Genomic DNA, 21,791 nt, shown 5'->3' on the forward strand with positions numbered 1-21,791 from the left:
AAAACAATATTAAATCATTCAATGCGATAAATTTATTTGAATAAAAGTATAGTACAAAGTAAGAGACAATTATAATTTTCTATCCTTCCGATAGCATCAACATCGTTATTATAATTAATCTTGAATATTTAAAAAGATTGTTATATTAAATCTGTGATATTCACATCAGTACAGCGCAAATTATATTTATTTCTTATTATCAGAAAAATCTATGTATAACTTTCTACTATAGAAGTATTGCTGCCTTTGAAGAATTGCTCTAATTTCGGGGGTTATATCCATGGCGTTGTATTTCAATAGCTCTACATTCAAATCTTGTAATGCAATGATAAGTATTTCAAATTTGTATTTCAATGCGGGTTCGATTTCATCATAATATACAATGAGATCATCAAAAGAAAGATCTCTTGTAAAATAGTCTTTTATGAAAGTGAAGAGAGTAAATAATACTTCTTTGTTTTCGTTTTCTAATAGAGGTAAAATTCTTGACAGCAGAGAATCTAAGATTATTGTTGGTTTCAAGTCACCGGTCTTGAAGAACATGGTCTGAAAGGCATCCTGAAGAACAACCGCTGGATATCTCAACAAATTTAGCATAGATTCGAATTGTTTCATACGTTCAATAATTTCATCTCCGCTCTCAGTTGTATAGAAGTTATCGGTTGTTTTCTCAGTCGTGTAAAATTTTTCCTAGCAAAAATATAAAACTGATTAATTAAAATGATAATAAAAATGTGTATTTTATATATAAAAGAATGGAAAATTAGATAGATAAACAAGAAGAATGAAGGAATTTGAAGAAAATTTACCGATTAATATGAGATTTTAATTATACTAGTCGGTATGCAAGTCTGCTATGACACAAAAAGTTTCGAAAAAGAAAATGGAGTTGTGAAATATGAAAATAATCCGATAAAATCGGAAATGATTACATAAAAAAAAGTAGATTCGGCAGAAGTAAAGTTATACTACTGTAAGAGCGTGATAGCAATTGTGTTGTAGGCAAATAGAGGATAAAAAATGACAAAAGCCAAAGAAATATTGAAGTGTGTATATTGGTATCTGCAAAACAAGAGAATGACCGGTGAGAAGATAAACAAAAGAAAAGAATAGCGAAAAACAAAGACGTAAAGTTAACTACTTACAACTGTGTCTATTTTAGTCGAATCATCATCATATACGCAGGTTATAAAATGGATACAGGACACCACTATAATGAAAAGTATATAGATTTTTGATAAAATACATATAATTATATACAATATTATTAAATATATTACCAAAAAGGAGTTGTAAGAGCTTGAACTGCATCTTTCTGCTGCAAAACGTATGGAATATAAATCACACTGCTTGTCTTTTATAGCCATTTGGGGCAGAAATTCTACATAATTTCATAACATATGTTTTCGTAAGATGTGTATAAGTTTACAAATGTCGTATAATATAAATTCATAAATATGTTAACGAAATAATTGTTTAATATCCTTGTTTATATAAATAACGATTGAATTTATAATAATATAAAATATCTTTCAAAGGGATAAAATATGATTCATGCACTTAAGTTACTCGCGTACAAGTTAAACAATATTACTTTTGTAATTTACTGTTGCGGAATTTCTTTAAAATTGTATTGAGCCTAATATTTTAACTTTTGGACTCAGGGGACCTTTAAACGTCGAAAAGTTCAAAAAATATACGATTTTGTTCACCCTCTTTAAAGCTTAATAACTCCTGTGCCTTTTGTGATTAAAGGCCAAAGCGATGGGGAGATAAAGGGGGAAGTGTGTATCTGCAGTATGATCAGACTTAATGACGAATTTACTCGTTATTAGCACTTACAATTTTTTATAAACCCATCCCTACCCTTAAAATTAAGCTTTTTTCATTTTATAATAGTTAAAAATATAAAAAAGTTTTTCTTTATAAAATATCATTACTTTCACGCCACTAAATCTTGCTGTGAAAGTTAAGCAACTCGTTGCTGAATTTTTTTAATTATATTTCATAAAGACTTTTGTGAAAAAGAGGTGTGTATAAAAAAAACATGTAATTTTATTTTGTTAAAAACTAAGTCGTTAATTAAGGAGTATTTGCTATTTATATTAATTTTATTCTATAACTTGGAAGGTGATCGCAGACCGACGGATTGGCTATGTAAAGTTTTCAGTGGTTCTTTTATATTGTGACATCTAAGATAGGGCTCAGTTTAGCTGACAAACTGAAAAATACTTTAGCTCAGTCTCTCAGCTAATTTCTCAGGAGGAGTATTTGAAAGTCCTTCTGAGAAATACTTCACATTGGTAGATAGTCCATGTGTTGTGTTGCCTTTCCTCATCAATCAGCAGCAGTATTTTCATTTTCGATGCACTAACTACCGAAGAATCTTTTGCATGTTTTTTATATTTTAAACAAAATTAACAATTGAACATTGAAAATCAGAAAATACCCAGCGCTACTTCAGAATCGAATGTGATCGAATGTACCGAAAATATTTTGATATGAAGTTTTACTCTAATATTAAACATGTTTGTATTTAAAATAAGTTTATTTTTTATTTTCTTTATTTAAAAAATTCTATTTGATGTTTAAACAACAAATTCTTATATCTTTGTGTAAAAGTTCTCATATGAATGTCTAAACATCCTTTATTTTTACTTGGTTTAGCCTATATTTTAAAATACAAATATTATAAGGAATTAATTGTATTTTAAAGGTTACAAAACCCAATCATCACAATCACTATTATGATTATAATTTGAAAAATTCCTTACTAGATTCCAAAGATAAGCGAATGTCCCGTTTTCTTTCCTCTGCGGAATGCCCATAAGTATGTTTCATTATGTAAACTTAACATTATCTGTTATATTTAAAAACACTTTTATGGTTTCATGTTACAGTATATTTTCTCATTCATTCCTGCACCTTTAGTTTACAGCAAAGTAAATAAATTTCCTTGCTTTACTACTTACACAATAGGTAATACTTTGTTTTAATTCTTACTTTCCTGAATAATATAACAGAGGAAAAGTATCGCAATACGGCGAAAAATGACTCCCTAACGTTTTTACCTTTTGGGAATTCGGACTCCTCGAAACATTGAGAATACAAAAAAAAAGAAAACAAAATGCGGGTATTTTCTACAGTCATGAATGTTAGTGTACGTTTATGTACGTGTATGACACGATTTTGTTCACTGTGTTTGAAGCTTAATAACTCGTCTGCTTTTTGTCAAAATTTCCCTACCCCCAAAATTAAGCGTTTTGCCATTTTATGAGTTAAAAATATAGAAAGTTTTTCTTATAAAATAACAGATGGCGCTACCAAAATTTTTAAAAGTTGCTGGAAAAGTTGAGCAACTCGTTGTTGGTTTATTGGTCTTGTTCTTTTGGTAACAAATCCAGCTTCACTCGGAAATATGTGCTACTTTATGTATCCTATATTTCATTTATTAATAGTATATTTAATAATTAGTACTGTTTTATCTGAAATATAATAAATAAGAAAATATTAATTATAGTTAATGTATTTATTACATTTTAGTTTTAAATATTATTTAATTATACAATGTATCATTTCTTTGGGAACATTACAGCCATAAGAATATGGCTAAATAACCGAACTATGCGAGTATACAGAATTTCACGTACAGTTTGCGAGCAAGAAACGGTGGAATCAGGACATATAGACTACACGATTTTGATAATGAATACATGATACCCGAAAATGTTTTACCGTTCAGTCTACCTTTCGTATTCCGTGAAATTAGGTTTTCTATTTTGATTATTTATTTATCGTTTCGTATAATACAAATAATTATAATTATCAATCTTTTTTAGAACAATGAAGTTTGTACCTGTTAAAAATAAACTGGTCATATACATAAAGATGTCGACTTTTATAATTATAAAAGACAAGATTACGTTCTAAATCCAAATTAGTTGCAGATAAATTTAATGTAATTTTTGGACTTTTCCTTTCGTGTATATCCGGCAATAAATCAATTTTCTGCTCTTTGATGTTGACGCAGTAAATCCTGCCAAATGTAATGACTACATTTACTATACTACATTCGCTAAAATTTACAGACTTGCTGAAGACAATTTCTAAATTCCGTGGATCAATTTTTAACAAATGATAATATGTTTTCGAATCAGAATGATGTGTTTCGTACATTGCCCAAAGATAGTTCTCATCTGGAAAAAAGAATACAACAGAAATAAATACACTTGTCTTAAATAAGTCAGCAGTCACATTTCCTGATGTCAATTTATTTGTCTCGAAATTGTATTTCGCAAATTTCCTTTTTATTTTATATCGACTGAAATAGCTTCTATTGTATACAGTGCCTAACAAGTCAACATTTCTGTCTAAAGTATAATTCTTGACAAATTCATATTCGTTCTTTGTATTAAATCTATGTTCTGTGACAGTGTTAGAATTTGTAGATAAATGTTTTATAAAAATAGTAAATTTTTTCTCGGTTTCTTCTTGAACTGGATCTATCATTAATAAGAAAAATTCACCCTTTACATTCTCTGGTATTTGAAAAGTTTGTAGATATTCAATTTTGTTAAATACGCAATCTGCAAATATAAAAATTTCATTCATTTAACTTTAAAATTTTTAACTTTTTTATCAAATATTTCACATGATTACTAGATAAACTGTAAATTAAGTAAATGTTACTTAATGTGTGAATTAGTTAGAGACATAAAACATAATATTTAGAATGTGGAAACGTAATTTTTTCCGGTTCGTTTATTACCTTTTACTGGAACGTTTTCTATTGATGATTCAAAATCGCCTCTTTCTCCTTTTTCTTTCTTTTGTCCTGTAACAAATTGGTTTTGTAATATGTATAAATTACCTAAAACAGTACACGTAGCACGCAAGTAAATAAATTAAACATACAATTAGTGCTATTTAATTAACCACAGTGTAGAGTTGATTGAAGACACGAAACAATTAAATCGTACTATTTCCAGATATAAAATACTGTCAGAATTTTTGAAATTGCTACAATTATGACGACACAGGATTTAGGTGTTCAAGCGAATAGAGGTCTAATGCTCGAAACGCGTTTTGCCTGATGTACCGTCCAAGATGAAGAATTGATTAGAGCATGTTGAATAACCTGCTGTCTTCAGTTTAAACTTCATTGTGTATAAAAAGTATACAGAAATAGTGGCACGGTTCCAAACAGTAATTACAGTGATTTCATACTAAATAGAGATTCTGAGATAAATTTAGAAAAGTAAATTTTATTATTTGATTACTAAATATCGTATAATAATGCAAATTAAATTATTTATATTAAACTTAATATTTTAAGCATGTTTGTACGTTAAAAATTAACTGCAAGATACTTAAAAATTATTTGGTTAACTGTCGAATATTTCACCTACTCTAACAGACGGGACGCGATCTTCTACAGGACAACAGTGGAGGATATAGCAGCTAAGCACTCTAAGCGTATTCAATCAGTCGTTAAATAAGGTTGACGGTAGGAGATACTGAGTGTCCCCAAGGCTAAAAGATTGGGCGCAATTGGGATGATGGTAAACTGGTGTATCTGGGAGCTTCCCAGTAGATTCTACAACATCCGGGTCTGGAGCCAGTCACAGTTTACTCTTACTGCTAGTCGTCACTTTAGGCTAGATCGACAGGTAATACAAAGATAGGGTGGTGGTAACAGAAATCAGAATTAGGGTACTCAGGTCGATGCTTGCAGAAATCATTGACTATTTGTGGGTCTGAGGACACATTGGGATTCCGATCAATGGCCGATTGTTCGATAAGAAGGTCATTTCTAATGAAAACAATTGAACTTCCAGGTAGTTACATAATAAATCGCGTATTACAACGCTCAATGACACACTGACAAGAGCGCTAAACTCAAAGCTCAGTAGTTCGCTGACCCTATCACTTCTTGCCTGAAGTTGGCCAATTTACTCCTGTAAATTGTAATTGGGTGTTGTTCCAAATATCGACCGGACACAGAAATACAAACAATTTTATTTGTTTAGAAAATTGCTTTTATAAGCGGGAGAGTAAATAATATTATTACGATAATTTTAATATTTGTAGAGAAAACTAATCATATTAAAAAGGATTGCTTCAAATTGAAAAAAAGTGGAACATTGAGCACTGACTATTTTTCATACCTAACATTTAAAAAATTTATGGTTAGAGAATTACAAAAAAGAATACGCTATGATGGTTTCTTTCCGAATCTACAAAGTAAAATGAAATCAGACCTGAAATAAGCAGTCTGTCCTGTTGATAATTTTTTTTGATCTGTGAGGGTAACTGTTGTCTGTTTTTCCAAAATGTTCCAGTAATGTTAACCTGTAGGAAATCAAGACGGCAAAGGGAACAGACATAAAATAAATGTTGACAAATAGATGGTACTTTTGTGTAGAATATACAATTTTATGTAGTTTTCCCATAACAGTATAACTTACTCCGAATTTAGGAATGCTGTCCTTCACTTGTCAAGGTCTGGCTCATATATAAGTGAAAAATCCCAGATTCGTGCAGCATATAAATTTTGATACCACATCCATAATAGTACTTATTTAGCAAATGTTGCATCAGACTGGTTTAATTCTCAGTACCTATCAAGCTTTAGTCGATAAAAATCTCTTAGTAACAGGTGTAATGATATCAGAGCACTACTGTAATGGCATTATGCAGTATAGGTTAATATTTGCCGCAAGGATTATAACCCATTTTTCAACTCTAGAAACTTTCTGTTATCGACGAGACAGAAGAATCGTAAAAAGAAAAACAAGCGAAAGTTCATATATTATCCATACCGGAATTTGTAATACAGTTAACAATGGATTCTGATGCTTTTTATATCTGGGCTTGATTTTAATCTATTCTCTACTCCCGAGATTCAGGAAGAACGGACAGACATTCTAATAACTGGAAAACCTTCACAAAACCATGATGTTGTGAACAGACAATATAATAAAACAAGCTATGTTAATTATTTTAATTTCTAAACTCTGCATGCCTGGAATTCCTTGTCGTCCAATTGGACCTGGTTCACCGTTTATTCCTGGCATTCCTAGTATTCCTTCAGTTCTTTTTTCTCTTTGAATACTTTCGATTCTTGGAATACCTGGAATTCCTGGGAATCCTGGTTCTCCTCTTTCACCTTACACAAATATTTAAACTAGTTAAGTAACTCTGTATCAGCGTTTAGTCCAAACGAAGCTGCTCTCACCTTTATTTTCTAGATTAGGAGGGAAAAAAGAAACAAAGAATCATTCGTTCTCAACAATACATTTGATTTTTATTGGATCATTTAAAGGTACAAATATAATGTCAGAATAAGCCATTAAATAATTGCTATGCCAACGTCTCATGAAATTCTGTCTATCATTATGGGCCTTGGACTTACAGATTGACTCGTAGCGATCTTTATTGTAACTCTTTATAAATATTCAGTTATTTTTTTTACTCGACTGAATGTAACATAAGTAAGACCGATAGCTGTTCCTTTTTTCGCTATATCTATTTTGATTTTTGGAAGAGTTGTTTGGAAGACCCTGTAATTTATGTATAGTCATCGAGTATGCTAAGGTAAGGGAAAACTGTCTACGAGATTGAAATATACTGCCATCGTTCGAAGAGTGTGTTATGGGGATTATTGAAAATAGATTACCATAGATGAAAGGTCCCCGATAGCTATCGAATTCTACTAACATAAACAGAAAAAGAGTTGAAGGGCGAGCATTAGGTGCATACATAATGTAGCGTATAGTTTCTAGTGAACCATTGACGAGACGTCCTTGCACCCATAAGTCGACTCTCCGCATGATTCTAGCATTAACTGAGAAATTTAAATGCTTGGATAGACCAAGAGCCGAGTCATCTTTGGACGAAGGCAGGACAATATCTGGAGTGTTTTCAGATGCTATATAAGCAAGAGGGCATCCAGTTGACTGCAAGTAGTCTTCGTTGCTTTGTTTAACTCGCTCGTTTGTTGCATATAGCTCTACTGCCGTTTGGAAATGATCAAGTTCATCTGTGGATAAATAGGCTCCATTTCTTGTCGTCAGAATGTTCAGATCTGTATCAGAGAAATGACCCGAAGCTAGATGTAAGACATCTGTGAAAAAACTATCTGCGCTATTTTGTCTATGAGAATTACTAAGATCATGAACTTCTGAAAAGAATCAAATGCGAATGTAATGTAATGTCCCAACAAGGTAGTGACCTTATTGAAACAATACATTGTAAAAAACACTCAAGTAGAAAGAAGTATTTTTAACAGGAGGAAGCTGACGAAAATCACCAAACAAATAGAGAAAGAATCCACCAAACGGCTCATCGTTCTCGGGGTTTATCTCCTTCGATCTTCTCTCGATCATGTAAAGCATTCTTGCACCAATCATTGACATTTCATCGATGAAGATGAATTTGAGCGACTTCATCTCAATCTGGAATCTCTGTGCAGCTTCTCCATTTAGAGATCGAAATTTTGTACTAACGATAGGAAGACGAAGGAGAGAATGGATCGTAAAGCCATCAATATTGATTGCTGCTGCTACACGTTTTAAAAAGAAAACTTTTTTGATCTATTATTCTATAAAGATTTTTTATAATTGTTGTGTATCTAGTTAGCGATAACATTAACACTTCAAAATTACCGTTTTACTGCTTTTCATATTTTTTGACCACTAGAGGACGCTTCTACACGTGCGTGCAGGAAGCGACTAACGCTTGACTTCATGCATTCCTTGTCAACATTATAACTCTAGAATGAGTTGTCCGATCTTGATTCAATTTTCTAGCACGACTCACCATCACATACAGATAAAGAGATTAAAATTTCAACTCTCAAAAATGATCTATACTGAATAAAAACGCGATATTCTTTTTCACCACTATCTCCAGTTCCACAAAAATGGATTATTTTTGAGAGTTGAAATTCTAACCAGTTCATCAGTGAGTAATATTGAATCGTACTAGAAAATTTCATCAAGATCGGACAACTCATTCTAGAATTATAATGTTGACAAGGAATGCATGAAGTCAAGTATTAGTCGTCACTTCTTTCCGACAAAAATATATAAATGAAATATGAAAAGATATGTGCATTTAATTTTACAGTATAAAATTATGGATTTCGTATATTTATATTTACCTTTAATACCAGGTGCTCCATCGTGTCCCATTGGTCCTGGTTTGCCATCACGTCCTGGTAAACCTTTATAAACCCACAATGTTGTAAATAGACAATATAATAATACTATATATTAATAATTTTAATTTTTAAACCCTGCATGCCTGGAATTCCTGGTGGTCCAATTGGACCTGGTTTTCCTGGTATTCCTGGTATTCCTGGTATTCCTTCAGTTCCTTTTTCCCCTTGAATATCTTCGATTCCTGGAATTCCTGGGAAACCTGGTTCTCCTCTTTCACCTTACACAAATATTTAAAATATATATAAACGAAACGTTAAAAGATATGTGCATTTAATTTTACAGTATAAAATTATGGATTTCGTATATTTATATTTACCTTTAATACCAGGTGCTCCATCGTGTCCCATTGGTCCTGGTAAACCTTGATAAACCCACAATGTTGTAAATAGACAATATAATAATACTAAATATTAATAATTTTAATTTTTAAATTCTGCATGCCTGGAATTCCTGGTGGTCCAATTGGACCTGGTTTTCCTGGTATTCCTGGTATTTCTAGTATTCCTTCAGTTCCTTTTTCCCCTTGAATACCTTCGATTCCTGGAATTCCTGGGAAACCTGGTTCTCCTCTTTCACCTTACACAAATATTTAAAATATATATAAAGGAAACGTTAAAAATATGTGCATTTAATTTTACAGTATAAAATTATGGATTTCGTATATTTATATTTACCTTTAATACCAGGTGCTCCATCGTGTCCCATTGGTCCTGGTAAACCTTGATAAACCCACAATGTTGTAAATAGACAATATAATAATACTATATATTAATAATTTTAATTTTTAAATTCTGCATGCCTGGAATTCCTGGTGGTCCAATTGGACCTGGTTTTCCTGGTATTCCTGGTATTCCTGGTATTCCTTCAGTTTCTTTTTCCCCTTGAATACCTTCGATTCCTGGAATTCCTGGGAAACCTGGTTCTCCTCTTTCACCTTACACAAATATTTAAAATATATATAAAGGAAACGTTAAAAGATATGTGCATTTAATTTTACAGAATAAAATTATGGATTTCGTATATTTATATTTACCTTTAATACCAAGTTCTCCATTGTGTCCTATTGGTCCTGGTAAACCTTGATAAATTCTCAATGTTGTAAATAGATAATATAATAATACTATATATTAATAATTTTAATTTTTAAATTCTGCATGCCTGAAATTCCTGGTGTCCAATTGGACCTGGTACACCGTTTTTTCCGGATATTCCTTCAGTTCCTTTTTCTCCTTGAATACCTTTGATTCCTGGAATTCCTGGGAATCCTGGTTTTCCTGTTTCACCTTTTTACATATGTTTTGCAAAGTTATTATTTAATAAAGTAAGTTTATTTTATTTTAATAGGTAATTTGGTAAAAATGAGATAAATTGAAAAAATTTTTGTATAATTTTAATAGGTCAAAAATTAGGTTTATCGTTTTCAATGGAAAATTGCGTTATACACGTTTGTGAAAGGTACAGTCAAGAGTAGCAAATATTGTTATACTATATTATTAACTACAACAAACATTTATTTTTTGTTTATATCATCAAATATAAAAAAAAGCATAAAAATTTATGACTCAAGCTGTTCTTACCATCTACACAATATTTTATTGAATTAAAACCAAACTACTTTACAAATCAATTTCTGTTATTGTTTAGTGCAAATGGCTATCTTTAAGTTTTTGTAATTTTTTTCTGAATCAGTGGTAAACATTTTGTTTTTCTCATTTTATACCAGTTCATTACAACATTTTTTCATATTGTATTCATATGCAGTTATTCGGTAAGGCAGTGCTGATTTGTGATAGCTAATATGGGGTACTGTTGCAAATTTACACTTGACACGCAATACCACTAAAATCGTTTTTGTGTTCTGTAATATTTTATTTGGTGCTGATTTTCAATACATCGATCAATTTAAGATGAAATTAACCAACACTAATGCTGATGAAAGCATTTTTACCAAATAAAAACGATCCCTTATCTTATATATTATGCAGACAGTCAATACAATTTTGTTCTATATACAAATATGATGTGAAAATTCGAACCTGCCTAAACCAAACGCTAACAATTAAATATTTTATTGTTTGGTTCTCACGAAAAAAACATGAGTCATGAGAAACAACATTCGAATAATGCTGCTGGTTAGTGAAAATAAGAAACGTGACTGAGACGATGAAAAGGCGACAAGAGAGGAAAAGGAAGTCGGTCGGTTACGTAGTATCGATAAGAAAGTGTGTTTGTGCGTCCTGAGTCCCGAATGAACCTGATGTCGAACGAAGGAATACCTTGCCGAGGATACTTTGGTCTAGAGGAAAGACCAACCCGGATTACGTGGTATGACCCCAAATTCATGTAAACTCTCCCATCACGTATCCGAACTTAGGCGACGGTAGCTTGCCCCTATTGAAACTGTAGCGTTTAATCTAAATAAATTGTTGTTGTTTTATTCGTTGTTAATGTCATTTATTCGAGTATCGCTGCCGCTGCTCTATTGTCAAACCCATCAACTTCCTTCACTCGCGTAACGCGTGACGCATAACGAATCCGACCTGGGAATCTGACGCATAACGAATCTGACGCGTAACGAATCTTGACCGTGGGCAGGTCTCCCCGACCTGTTAGCCGAGAAAAGGAGGTGCGACTCTGTCCACCTCCTTGGTGCATCCACAAATTGGTGTCAGGGGTGGAGTTCGACTTCTTCGAATAATCGATAGAGCGGAAAGGACAATATTCGAATAACAAAAACCATTCCAGTTGAAGTAGGGGCCTAAATCATAGGCAGAAAGACTAGGAATAGTATCGGAAGTAGTTCCAATCTAAGCTAACTTATTAGGAAGAATGGAGGGCGATTGCAACCTGCGGCAGGGCTAGCTCACCAAAACTCGAATCCAAATCCCCTCATGCTAGGAGGGTTGGGCGGAATAATTCCATTACTGCCCGTGTTTACCGGAGAAATGGAAGGCATCAGAGTCACGGATTTTTTCAACTCCTTAGCGGACATGATGAAAGTTGCGGCATGGTCAAAGGCCCAAATGCTGGCTGTAGCCAAGCTCAAACTCATTGGGATAGCTCGGGAATTCGTCCGGAAAGACCGATGAATCAAAGAGGTCAACGACTTTGACGAATTCAAGCGCTTAATAATCGAGCGGTTCGAACGGGAACCTTTTTCGTTTAGGCTTAGTAAATTCTATACCTGCGTACAAAGAAGGGACGAGGACGTACAAGCATATGCTGCCTGGCTCCAAGAGCTAGCCATGGAAATCGAGATCACGCCAGAGTCCTGTGCATATTCCGCGGAAGCTGCTATTATTGAGCGCATTCATAGCAAGTAGTTAGATGAATGGTTAAAAGCGCAATTTCTCAACGGAATAGATATAAGGATTTGCCAGAGAGTAATGAGCCACTAGGCTGAAACTTTTGACAAAGCGCTCAATGCGGCAATCAGTGAAAAAACGATCGAACAGCTTACCTTCTATCCTCGAGGAATTATGCGAACAGTCTGGGAAAGCGAGCAAGTGACAGACTCCCCCTCACAGGACAAGATAGCTCAATTAACGTCGGCTATGCAGAACTTAAAGCGAAAGTGGAAGGGCTAATACGAACCTTGTCGACAGGTAATATTAGAACCCCTCCGTGGAGGCGAAATAATCCAGGGAATTATAACAACCCGCCTTTCCGGCGAGGAGGATACCGCCCAGATAATACTAGCCATAGAACCGATTGACCAAATGATCAAAACTATAGGAACTGGAATGCTTCCCGCGGTCGCAGAGATACTAATAGAAACGCTTCTCCTACGTGTCAACGAAATGAATCTCCAAGGAGACGTGAAAGCGAAAATGATCATAATAGCTCTTGACCTATCGAAGAAAATCAAAACGGATGGACAGGCATTATTCGAAGCATCCAAGATCAGCGACCTCGATATAATTACTCTACTAGGACCCCTTATACGGTATCTAAGCAAAAACGACACTATTCTGAATTGAGTAAGAACCTTTCTCCACCCCAAACAGATTCGACCAATGAGAATGAGACGAGGTGGAAAGGCAAGGTAGGAATAACTAGAACTATCTCAAGGCACGAACCTATTATATTAGTTTATATTAATATTCCAGTGAAAATGCAAGTTAATACCAGTGCAGCACGTACACTCATATCAAACAATTTAGCGAATAAATTAAAAAGGAAAGCTCCATAAAATTCGGGCCCTGAAAGAAATTAAAAAACAGCTTAGGAGAGCCAATTACCGCTATAGGATCAGTGACGCCCACGTTTAAATTACGGGGAAAGAAATACGCCATGCCATGTGCCATCATACGAGCCAAAGTCACAAACCCGTGTGAAGGATTTTTGGGGCAAGACCTCATCAAACCGCACGATTAATTTTAGATCTTGCTCAGGATCAAGTCATCCTACCAAATGGATAAACAATACACTTTTGCACACCTAGACGGCTGCGCAAGAGGGAGAAAGTGGCGTAAGACCCGCAATAAAAGAGAGAAAAATTCCTCTCAGACACCCCTCAGCAGAAACGAATACCTGTTGCAAAAGAAAAGGAGAGGCAGAAACTACAAATCCGAAGCAAGAGAAAGACCGATGCCAATCGAAAGGCTAAGCGACCCCGAATACACCAGGATAACACAGAGACAAGCATCCAGCCATCTGTTGCATCATCCATCGAAGACGCATTAACGACTGTACTCCCTTCACTAACAGAAGAGTAATCTTATCCCAGCGATGAAACGGAACCAGAAAGTGAACACGAGGAAGCAGAGTCCGAGCTCGAAAGTGAAGTTGCCAAACCAGAACCGGAAGGAAAAAAAGGAGATTACACCTCCATACACCCTTCGAAGCTGAGTGCCAGTAGTAGACCAACCATGGGTTATGACGCAGCCCACTCGTAATCTTAGCCGGATACCTCAGTTTATTTCTCTCACTACTAGTCGGACATCTTCCCTTTAAGTTCCGGGTGCCAAACAAATGAGGGCACCAACGGGAAGGTACCCCAGAAGGTGGAGAAGATAGCTTGTCTAATAAATTTATCGTTAATCTAATTAATCATGACACGCTAATACATCTTATCTCATTCGCCATCTGTTCATTGAATATTCCTCAATGAAGCTGTGAATATGCGCTGTTCAGCGGAAATGAGCTACAGGTCAAGGACCTATGCTGTCAGCAGATCATCCTCAACTATACGCCGATCTTTAAAAGGTTAAATCAACCAGAAGCATGGATGTATTCCACTCCCGAGCCTCTCACCTTAACTATTAAGTGCCCAAGTCGGCATCAAAAAGCTCCTTTATATCTACGATCAAAAAATTAAATAATACTGGGATAATCAATCTCCCAAAGGCACGTACAGACTATTTACCAGGAGTTATCCTCACATCACATTTCCGGGGCTAGACAACTCTATCACTCCAGTTGGCGCAACAATTGGTCTTCCCACAAATCGACCATATTATCAATCAAACAGAGATTCAACTTTGCCAATTCTGTCTTAAAGAACCGCAAACGCAAGAAATGTTAAAATCATCGACGGACTACGATATCCGGTTAGCAGATCGGGCCTTATCCAACGTTAAATACGATCTCAACCACTTGTTACGAATGATATCCACCCCCGCACCAACTTCCTACTTACATACGTTAATCACCATACTTGCTAGTTGTTTTAATGCTGCAATATTCTTTATCTACATTATCTATATTGTCTGTCCTATTATACGCCACCGATGACAAACTCTGACAGTCAGACAACAACCGCAAGAGAACAGACAGGAAGAAATTCCTCTCCACGAAAGGGAAGCTCCACTTCCGGGAAGTGCCCAACCCTACCTAGAAACAACTCCCTCGGAGCGATATAGCACAACTAACCCAACGTCCTATTGTTCAACCTTATTAACACCGTCATGTTAACCTCTTAACAGTGAAGGACGGAAATAGCCGTCAACAAGGCGATCGAGTGGCTTTTGCATAAGCACAAAAATATATATCATATTATATCATGAAATTATATTATATTATATTATCTTCGCATAGAATATCCCATTTATTCGAATTTTATCTAGTCTTAGAATTACACGAAAAGTATTAGCTTTTCCAATTAGAATTAAGTTAGATTTTATCACCCTATCGGCCTGAGGGAGAGTAGACTTCAATTATATCTGTAAAATGCGTACCTCTATCCGAGAACAAATAGAATTCTCATTTCAAATGACTGTTTATCATTAACTTTTGTGAGTACCAGATAGGACGACCTCATCGCCTCAACGGAACCACCTAGGACTACAAATAACCACCGAAGTTGAGAATCACTCGCACCGACAAGTTCCTTTTTATCTCCAATGGACAAGCCAGCAAAGTAGTACTATCCAGCGAGCACACTTCAACAAAGGAGACTAACGAACACGTAGAACTTTGAACTTTTACTCTCGTACCGAACGACAGAAGGAACCTACGTCAGTACCACGTGCCAGCGGGGAGAACAACCCTACTTCCAGGAACTCCGTTATTGTTTACAAAACCAAAAGTGACTGTTTTAACACAAGAAATTGTTGTAACGCACACCCGAATAATATTTTATTGTCACGAAGGAAAAAGTTGTTAAATTCACCATGTAAATCACTGTCGCTAATTTAAGGCACTAATTTAAGTCGCCATTTAAATCACTAATTAGGAGAGAGAAAGCGCACTCAAATAGCCATCCTCTCAAGGAAAAAATCGAACCTGCCCTTTAGGGACAGATACGATTTCAGAAAGACCGGGGCGATGTGAAAATTCGAACCTGCTGGAACCAAACGCTAACAATAAAATATTGTATTGTTTGGTTCTGACGAAGAAAATATGAATCATGAAGAACAACATTCAAATAATGCTGGTTGGCAAAAAACGAGAAACGTGACCGAGATGATAAAAGGGTGACAAGAGAGGGAAAGGGGGTCGGTCGGTTACGTAGTGTGGATGAGACAGTGTGTGTGCGTCCCAAGTCCTGAGGGAACCCGATGTCGAACGAAGAAATACCTTGCCGAGGATACTTTGGTCTAGAGGGAAGACCGACCCGGATCACGTGGTATGACCCCAAATTCATGTAAACTCTCCCTCCGCGTATTCGAACTTAGGCGTTGGTAGTTTGTCTATATTGTAACTGTAGCATTTAGTTTAAATAAATTGTTGTTGTTTTATTCGTTGTTAATGTCATTTATTCGAGTATCGCCGCTGCCGCTCTATCGTCGAACCCATCAACTTCCTCCACTCGCGTAACGAATCTTGACCATGGGCAGGTCTCCCCGACCTGTTAGCCGAGAAAAAGGAGGTGCGACTCTGTCCACTTCCCTGGCGCATTTCACAATAACATTGTGAAATAATATTATCTAATGTAACAGAAAGAATTAGGTTGTGAGCTCTTGCTGTAAAAAGTGTTTCGCGAATTTTATTTACGGCACTTAATCCTACTTACAATCTAGACCATAAAATAAGATAAATAAATAAAAATTGTAGATGGTAACCTCAACATTCCTCAATACAACTTCCACTGGAATAGCATAAACTGATGACTTTCTCTAACGTCCCAAATTTTTAAAATATTTATGTTCGTTGATTTGGAAATAGTTGTAATCATAAATTGAGTTTAAAAGCATAACGAACAAAAATGAGCAATTACTTATTATGACAGGGACACAATGCCAGGCAATTTTTAATCATATTGTTAATTTATTCAATTTAAAATGTCTGCTCTTTACTTCGAATTAGTAGTGCATTGCCCCTATACACTACTAATTGCCTACTATACACTACCTCTGTACCTTTAACAATAGTCATGCCAGTCATCTATCTAACACCTTTTTCGAGATTAAGGAAAGACAGTCGGACAGCGGACAACAGTGGGAATTTATAGATCTACAAATTTTTCAAATTTCAGCCCAATAACACGCGACAACAAGTTATTCCACTAAACTTTACGATCCCATATATACATAAAAACCCAATAAGGAATAGAATTTTTAAAAAGTCATTAAAATTTCTTCATCTTTATCCGATAAAATATGTGTTGAAAAGGCGTGGAGTTCACATAACGAAACAAAATGATTCAAATAATAGAAATTTCATAGTTGAAAATTGATAAATCATTCATTGAAATCTTATCGATACCGTGCCAATTCGATTACTTCAACTTTTTAAAGCATAGACATTGCCGAAAAGTATTAATAGGATAAAAGACTATATTGTACAAAGAATAAATAGAAAGTTGTTTGTTGTATTTGTCACTAATTTGATACTATGTAAATAGTATCTAGCTTACAACGAAGTATTTATACAAAAAACATTACTTGAGTCTATACTTTTGTGTCCTCTTGCGAACTGTAAAAGCGAAATTCTTTATTTACCTTTATCTCCTTTGTTTCCTTTCAGCCCGGATTCCCCTTTTTGGCCTTTTTCTCCAACTAAAAATCATTTCGATTAAAAGAAAATAAAAAATTTAAATTATTTTCATATTCGTTTTAATGATAAAAAGTACCTCCGTGTCCTGGATTAACTTCGTGTATTAAACCAATAGTTTTTCGGACGAATTTCTCAAAACATGATAGCTAATTTTATATTTAAAATTTTTCTTAAATATACCAAACTCTGACCAGTTAAGGATCTTAAATGTTTAAATTCTTATAATATACAGACACTTAAGGTATTTATGTAAAGCAATTCTTATTCAAACAGAAAAAATAAATATTGAATATTATTTAAGAAATATATTTTGATAGAATTACTTTGATGTAGTACTTTCCAGTTGATTCGTGTGTTCCGTGTTCCACTTTCCATTTTTCCTCAAGCAAGTTTTCGCATTCTTCTTGGCTTACGTGTAAAGTACTTCTTTTCCTGAATTTCTGTTCTCGGATTTTTTCTAACTTCGCTAATTACTCTTTTAATTTCCATACTTCTTGTTTATAGTTGTAAATTTCTCGTGTAATAAAAGCTAATTAATCAATACAAAATGAAATTATAAGGCAGAAGTGGCAACAGAAAATCAAACCAATAATAGATCAACTACAAGCAATTTTTCGCATTTTCGCACTTTTTTTTCATACATTTACCAAATTTTCCTGCGTATATTCGTTACTATATTGGAGTGTGAGAACTTTAACAATTTCTATATATACATCTGTACTTCTTTCATACTTTTACATAAACCTTTAATTAGTTTGCGTCGGGTTTTTACGTATTTTAATCTATGGATTTTGTTATAATCCAGTCTATAATTCAATATTTTATGTTATTCTGTTTATGATGTTCTGGTTTTCTGTTTACACCCCCCTGACTGATCACTTAATTGCTTTAGTGTTAGACACGAATCCCCGTAATCCCTGGACCATGTATTGAATGGTAAAGATGTCGGACTATTGAAGTATTTTTGAACTTTTGCTGGTTTTTCATTAAAACAATTTCACTAAAAACTGTATTTCACCGAGGTATGGCCACTACAATTGATTGTCAGTAATACATTCTACATTGCAGATGTAATTTCTAATGTTGAACATTAGAAATTGTAAAACTTTAAATTTATAGCAATAAAGTAATTTTGATAGAAACATAAAATATTGTATTTATAATATTCGAAAAGCCAGTAAATATTATTTAATACGTACCTGGTATTATTTGACAATTATTCCGGTATACGGCATCCAATGCAACGCAAAGTGTCCGAAAATCATTTGTCTGAAAAATTACACAATGGCGACTGTATACAATTTAAATTCTAATTAAAATCTATTTGTAAATTTCTCATAGTATCAATAATAACTGTAAAGTGTTTACTGTTTATATTGACACTCGTCAAAATACAATTCAGAAAATATATCACTTACTCCAACGTTTTCACCAGTCGGACATTTAATATCAATACCCGAGTGGACATCATTATCGAAGTAACATTCTAATTTCTTTCCGGAAAATTTTCCTCTCTGTTGTAAGTCCACTTCATGATAATGCCAGATATAAAAAGAATAGAGTAAAATACCAAGCGCAGCAAGTTGTAAAAAAATTAAAGTGTACACAATCTTAAAGTGGAGATTGAAATTTTTCTGAGAATTTTCGTTCATCTTTACTAATATTGCTGTAAAGAAATTGAGAATAATAATACATAAAACAATAAATTAAATATAATAAATGTGTTTATAATTATTGAGATTTGAATTAATGATATATTTAAAACTATAATTGACAAAATTTCAAGCATTATCTCAATTCGAGACAACCGAAGATTAGATCTACAGCAATGAACTAAAGATCTATATGCTGCTCTCAATGCTCTAGAACAGGGGTGGCCAACAAGTCGATCACGATGCCAATTTTGGTCGATCGCTCGCGATGTCTTGACTTAATGTGTTACACTTGTAACTGAACGCAACTCGTGGACGTAACGCGCAAAAGCAACAATATGCATGCAGTTAACACTGGACTCGTAGAAAACACAGCTATTTAGCTTGAATATTTGATACCGTCATGCGGTAGCTTCTTTTCTTTAGTATTAACAATATTATTATTATTAATCAATATTATTTATCCACGGTGACAACGTCGAGTTTCAATTTTTTCATTTGTTTAAAATGTAAGTACCTGTTCTTTATGTTTTAAATTAAATTATGGCTTTTCTTACCTATCTATTTACTCGATAAGTGAGCGTTTTCGGCAACAGACCTCTATATTTTTGGATTTTTGGAAATACGTCAATTGAGAAAAATATCCCAGTATCACCAAATGTAGCAAATATATTTATTCCTGTTTCGGAACTACATACCTGTGTGAATTGGCATTTTCATACTTAAAGTTAACGAAGACTAAACATTCTGTCCTGACTGATTCCCATACTGAAGAATCATTATTATTATCTTTGTCAGGATATACACCTAATTATGTTTCCTTGGTAAGAGACGTGCAAACTCAGTCCTCCCATTAATGTAACGTAATAAATTCTAAATCTGTTTTTATCAGTAGCTAATTTGAACTAATAAATATTTTTAATAATTACTCGTGTTGTTTTAATTCCTCTGGACGTGAGTTTTTTGGCCCGTTAAATAATTACGTTGTTTTTTACGTAGGTAGATATACAGGGTGTTTCAGTACAAAGAACACTCCCGCAAGCTATTGATAGATTAGCAAAAAATAAGTCTAAAAATCTTATATCATTCTTCCATGATAAATTTTCCTCGCCCAAAAACTAATCGCGGAAGTAAAATCTTATAATCAAATTATCAGCCGTACTGTGCAGTTTTATAACAACTTTTTCAAGTTTACGAACAAATAGTACCACAATTTATACATTGTAATTGATTTAAAAAAAATTATATTATATTTTAAGTTAATAAAAATCTAGCTTAAAAGTGTGGAAAAATCGATTTTTTTTTTAGGTGCCGCCTGTACGGAATGAACTCGTAACTGCAAATATCAAAAGTTGGGTCTGGAAATTTATTTTCTTTATGAGCTTATATCTTGAAAACTTAATAAGTAATTTAAAAAATAAAAAATAGTTTTGAACATATATTTTCCTTATCTACTCATAGCTCGCGGGAGTGCACCTCGTACTGAAGCACAGTCAGGGCCGGATTATCGAATAGGCGAAGTAGACAAATGTCTAGGGCCCGTAATTCGGAGGGGCCCGGCTTCAGTGCAGAAGATTTCTCTGTTTCAAAACGAGTTAAAATTATTTAAGAAATTCGATAGGACAGAAAAGGCTGTATTTAACAATTCCTACTAAGCTCCGCTCGACTAGCCATTACCTAAAAAAAAAAGGTCAACAGCCACCCGTGCGTCAGAAGTAATATATGCGACCAGATCTCTCGCACCATCCAGAAATATTCGTAGGGCCGCTTCTCGTGGTAGTACTGATGGATGGTTATGATTTATATTCTAAATCTACACTTATACGTCGCGACATCGCGTATTCGATATAGCGGTCAAGTTGCTCGAGTGCGAAGATATTACAATTCAATAGCGTTTTATAAAAGAGTTAAAAAAGGTGACACTACGGTGTGACTTGGGGTGACACCACGATATCCGCATCGGGTGTCAGCCATGCTAGCTACGCTAATGTCACATTATATAAGATTTGTTTAGAAGCAACTTATTTAAATGGGGCCCCAATTTAAATTTTGTCTAGGGCCCGCTAGAGGCTTAATCCGGCGGTGAGCACAGTGTATAAACATAGTATGTATTTCACACCCCCCTCGCCACTTAGACTATGCCTACGACAACAAGTCGATCGCGACACATTTTTAAGATAAAAAGTAGATCTTATGTACACAAAAGTTGGCCACCCCTGCTCTAGAAAATGGAAAGGCAATAAAAATAGTAGTACTATTTATAATATTCCTTGGGAAAATTTACAACGTGAAGTTTTAGTGATGAAATGATTTCATGCAGAGCTTTAACTACAAAACCATCGCATAGTAGCCCGAGAATTCACAAGATGAATAATTCAGCGATTTTCTAAATAATTCCTGCAAAAGCAGTTATATGAAAATTCGTTTGGTACAGTATAAAATATGCTGAGGCAGATACAAGTAGTGGTAAATCTAC

General features: G+C 34.3%; 2 protein-coding genes and 1 long non-coding RNA gene across 3 annotated transcripts; all 3 read right to left on the reverse strand.

The window, feature by feature from the left end:
- On the reverse strand, positions 1 to 1,349 carry LOC136975861 (uncharacterized). Its single transcript, XM_067271004.1, has 3 exons — positions 1,281 to 1,349; positions 1,146 to 1,210; positions 1 to 690 (listed from the first exon to the last, which is right to left on the reverse strand). Exons 1-3 carry the CDS (start codon positions 1,309 to 1,311, stop codon positions 187 to 189), a joined length of 600 nt encoding a protein of 199 aa, XP_067127105.1. The 5' UTR covers positions 1,312 to 1,349; the 3' UTR covers positions 1 to 186.
- Positions 1,350 to 3,782: 2,433 nt separating this feature from the next.
- On the reverse strand, positions 3,783 to 9,198 carry LOC136975862 (uncharacterized). The gene is made up of 3 exons (XM_067271005.1): positions 9,164 to 9,198; positions 4,769 to 4,834; positions 3,783 to 4,586 (listed from the first exon to the last, which is right to left on the reverse strand). Exons 1-3 carry the CDS (start codon positions 9,192 to 9,194, stop codon positions 3,826 to 3,828), a joined length of 858 nt encoding a protein of 285 aa, XP_067127106.1. The 5' UTR covers positions 9,195 to 9,198; the 3' UTR covers positions 3,783 to 3,825.
- Positions 9,199 to 18,319: 9,121 nt separating this feature from the next.
- On the reverse strand, positions 18,320 to 19,333 carry LOC136975863 (uncharacterized). Its single transcript, XR_010880839.1, has 3 exons — positions 19,082 to 19,333; positions 18,863 to 18,932; positions 18,320 to 18,335 (listed from the first exon to the last, which is right to left on the reverse strand). It is a non-coding gene; the product is annotated as an uncharacterized lncRNA (long non-coding RNA).
- Between the last annotated feature and the right edge of the window lie 2,458 nt (positions 19,334 to 21,791).

This window comes from Centruroides vittatus, unplaced genomic scaffold (assembly GCF_030686945.1).
Source record: "Centruroides vittatus isolate TY-2023 unplaced genomic scaffold, ASM3068694v2 contig_390, whole genome shotgun sequence".
Lineage (NCBI taxonomy): Eukaryota > Metazoa > Arthropoda > Arachnida > Scorpiones > Buthidae > Centruroides > Centruroides vittatus.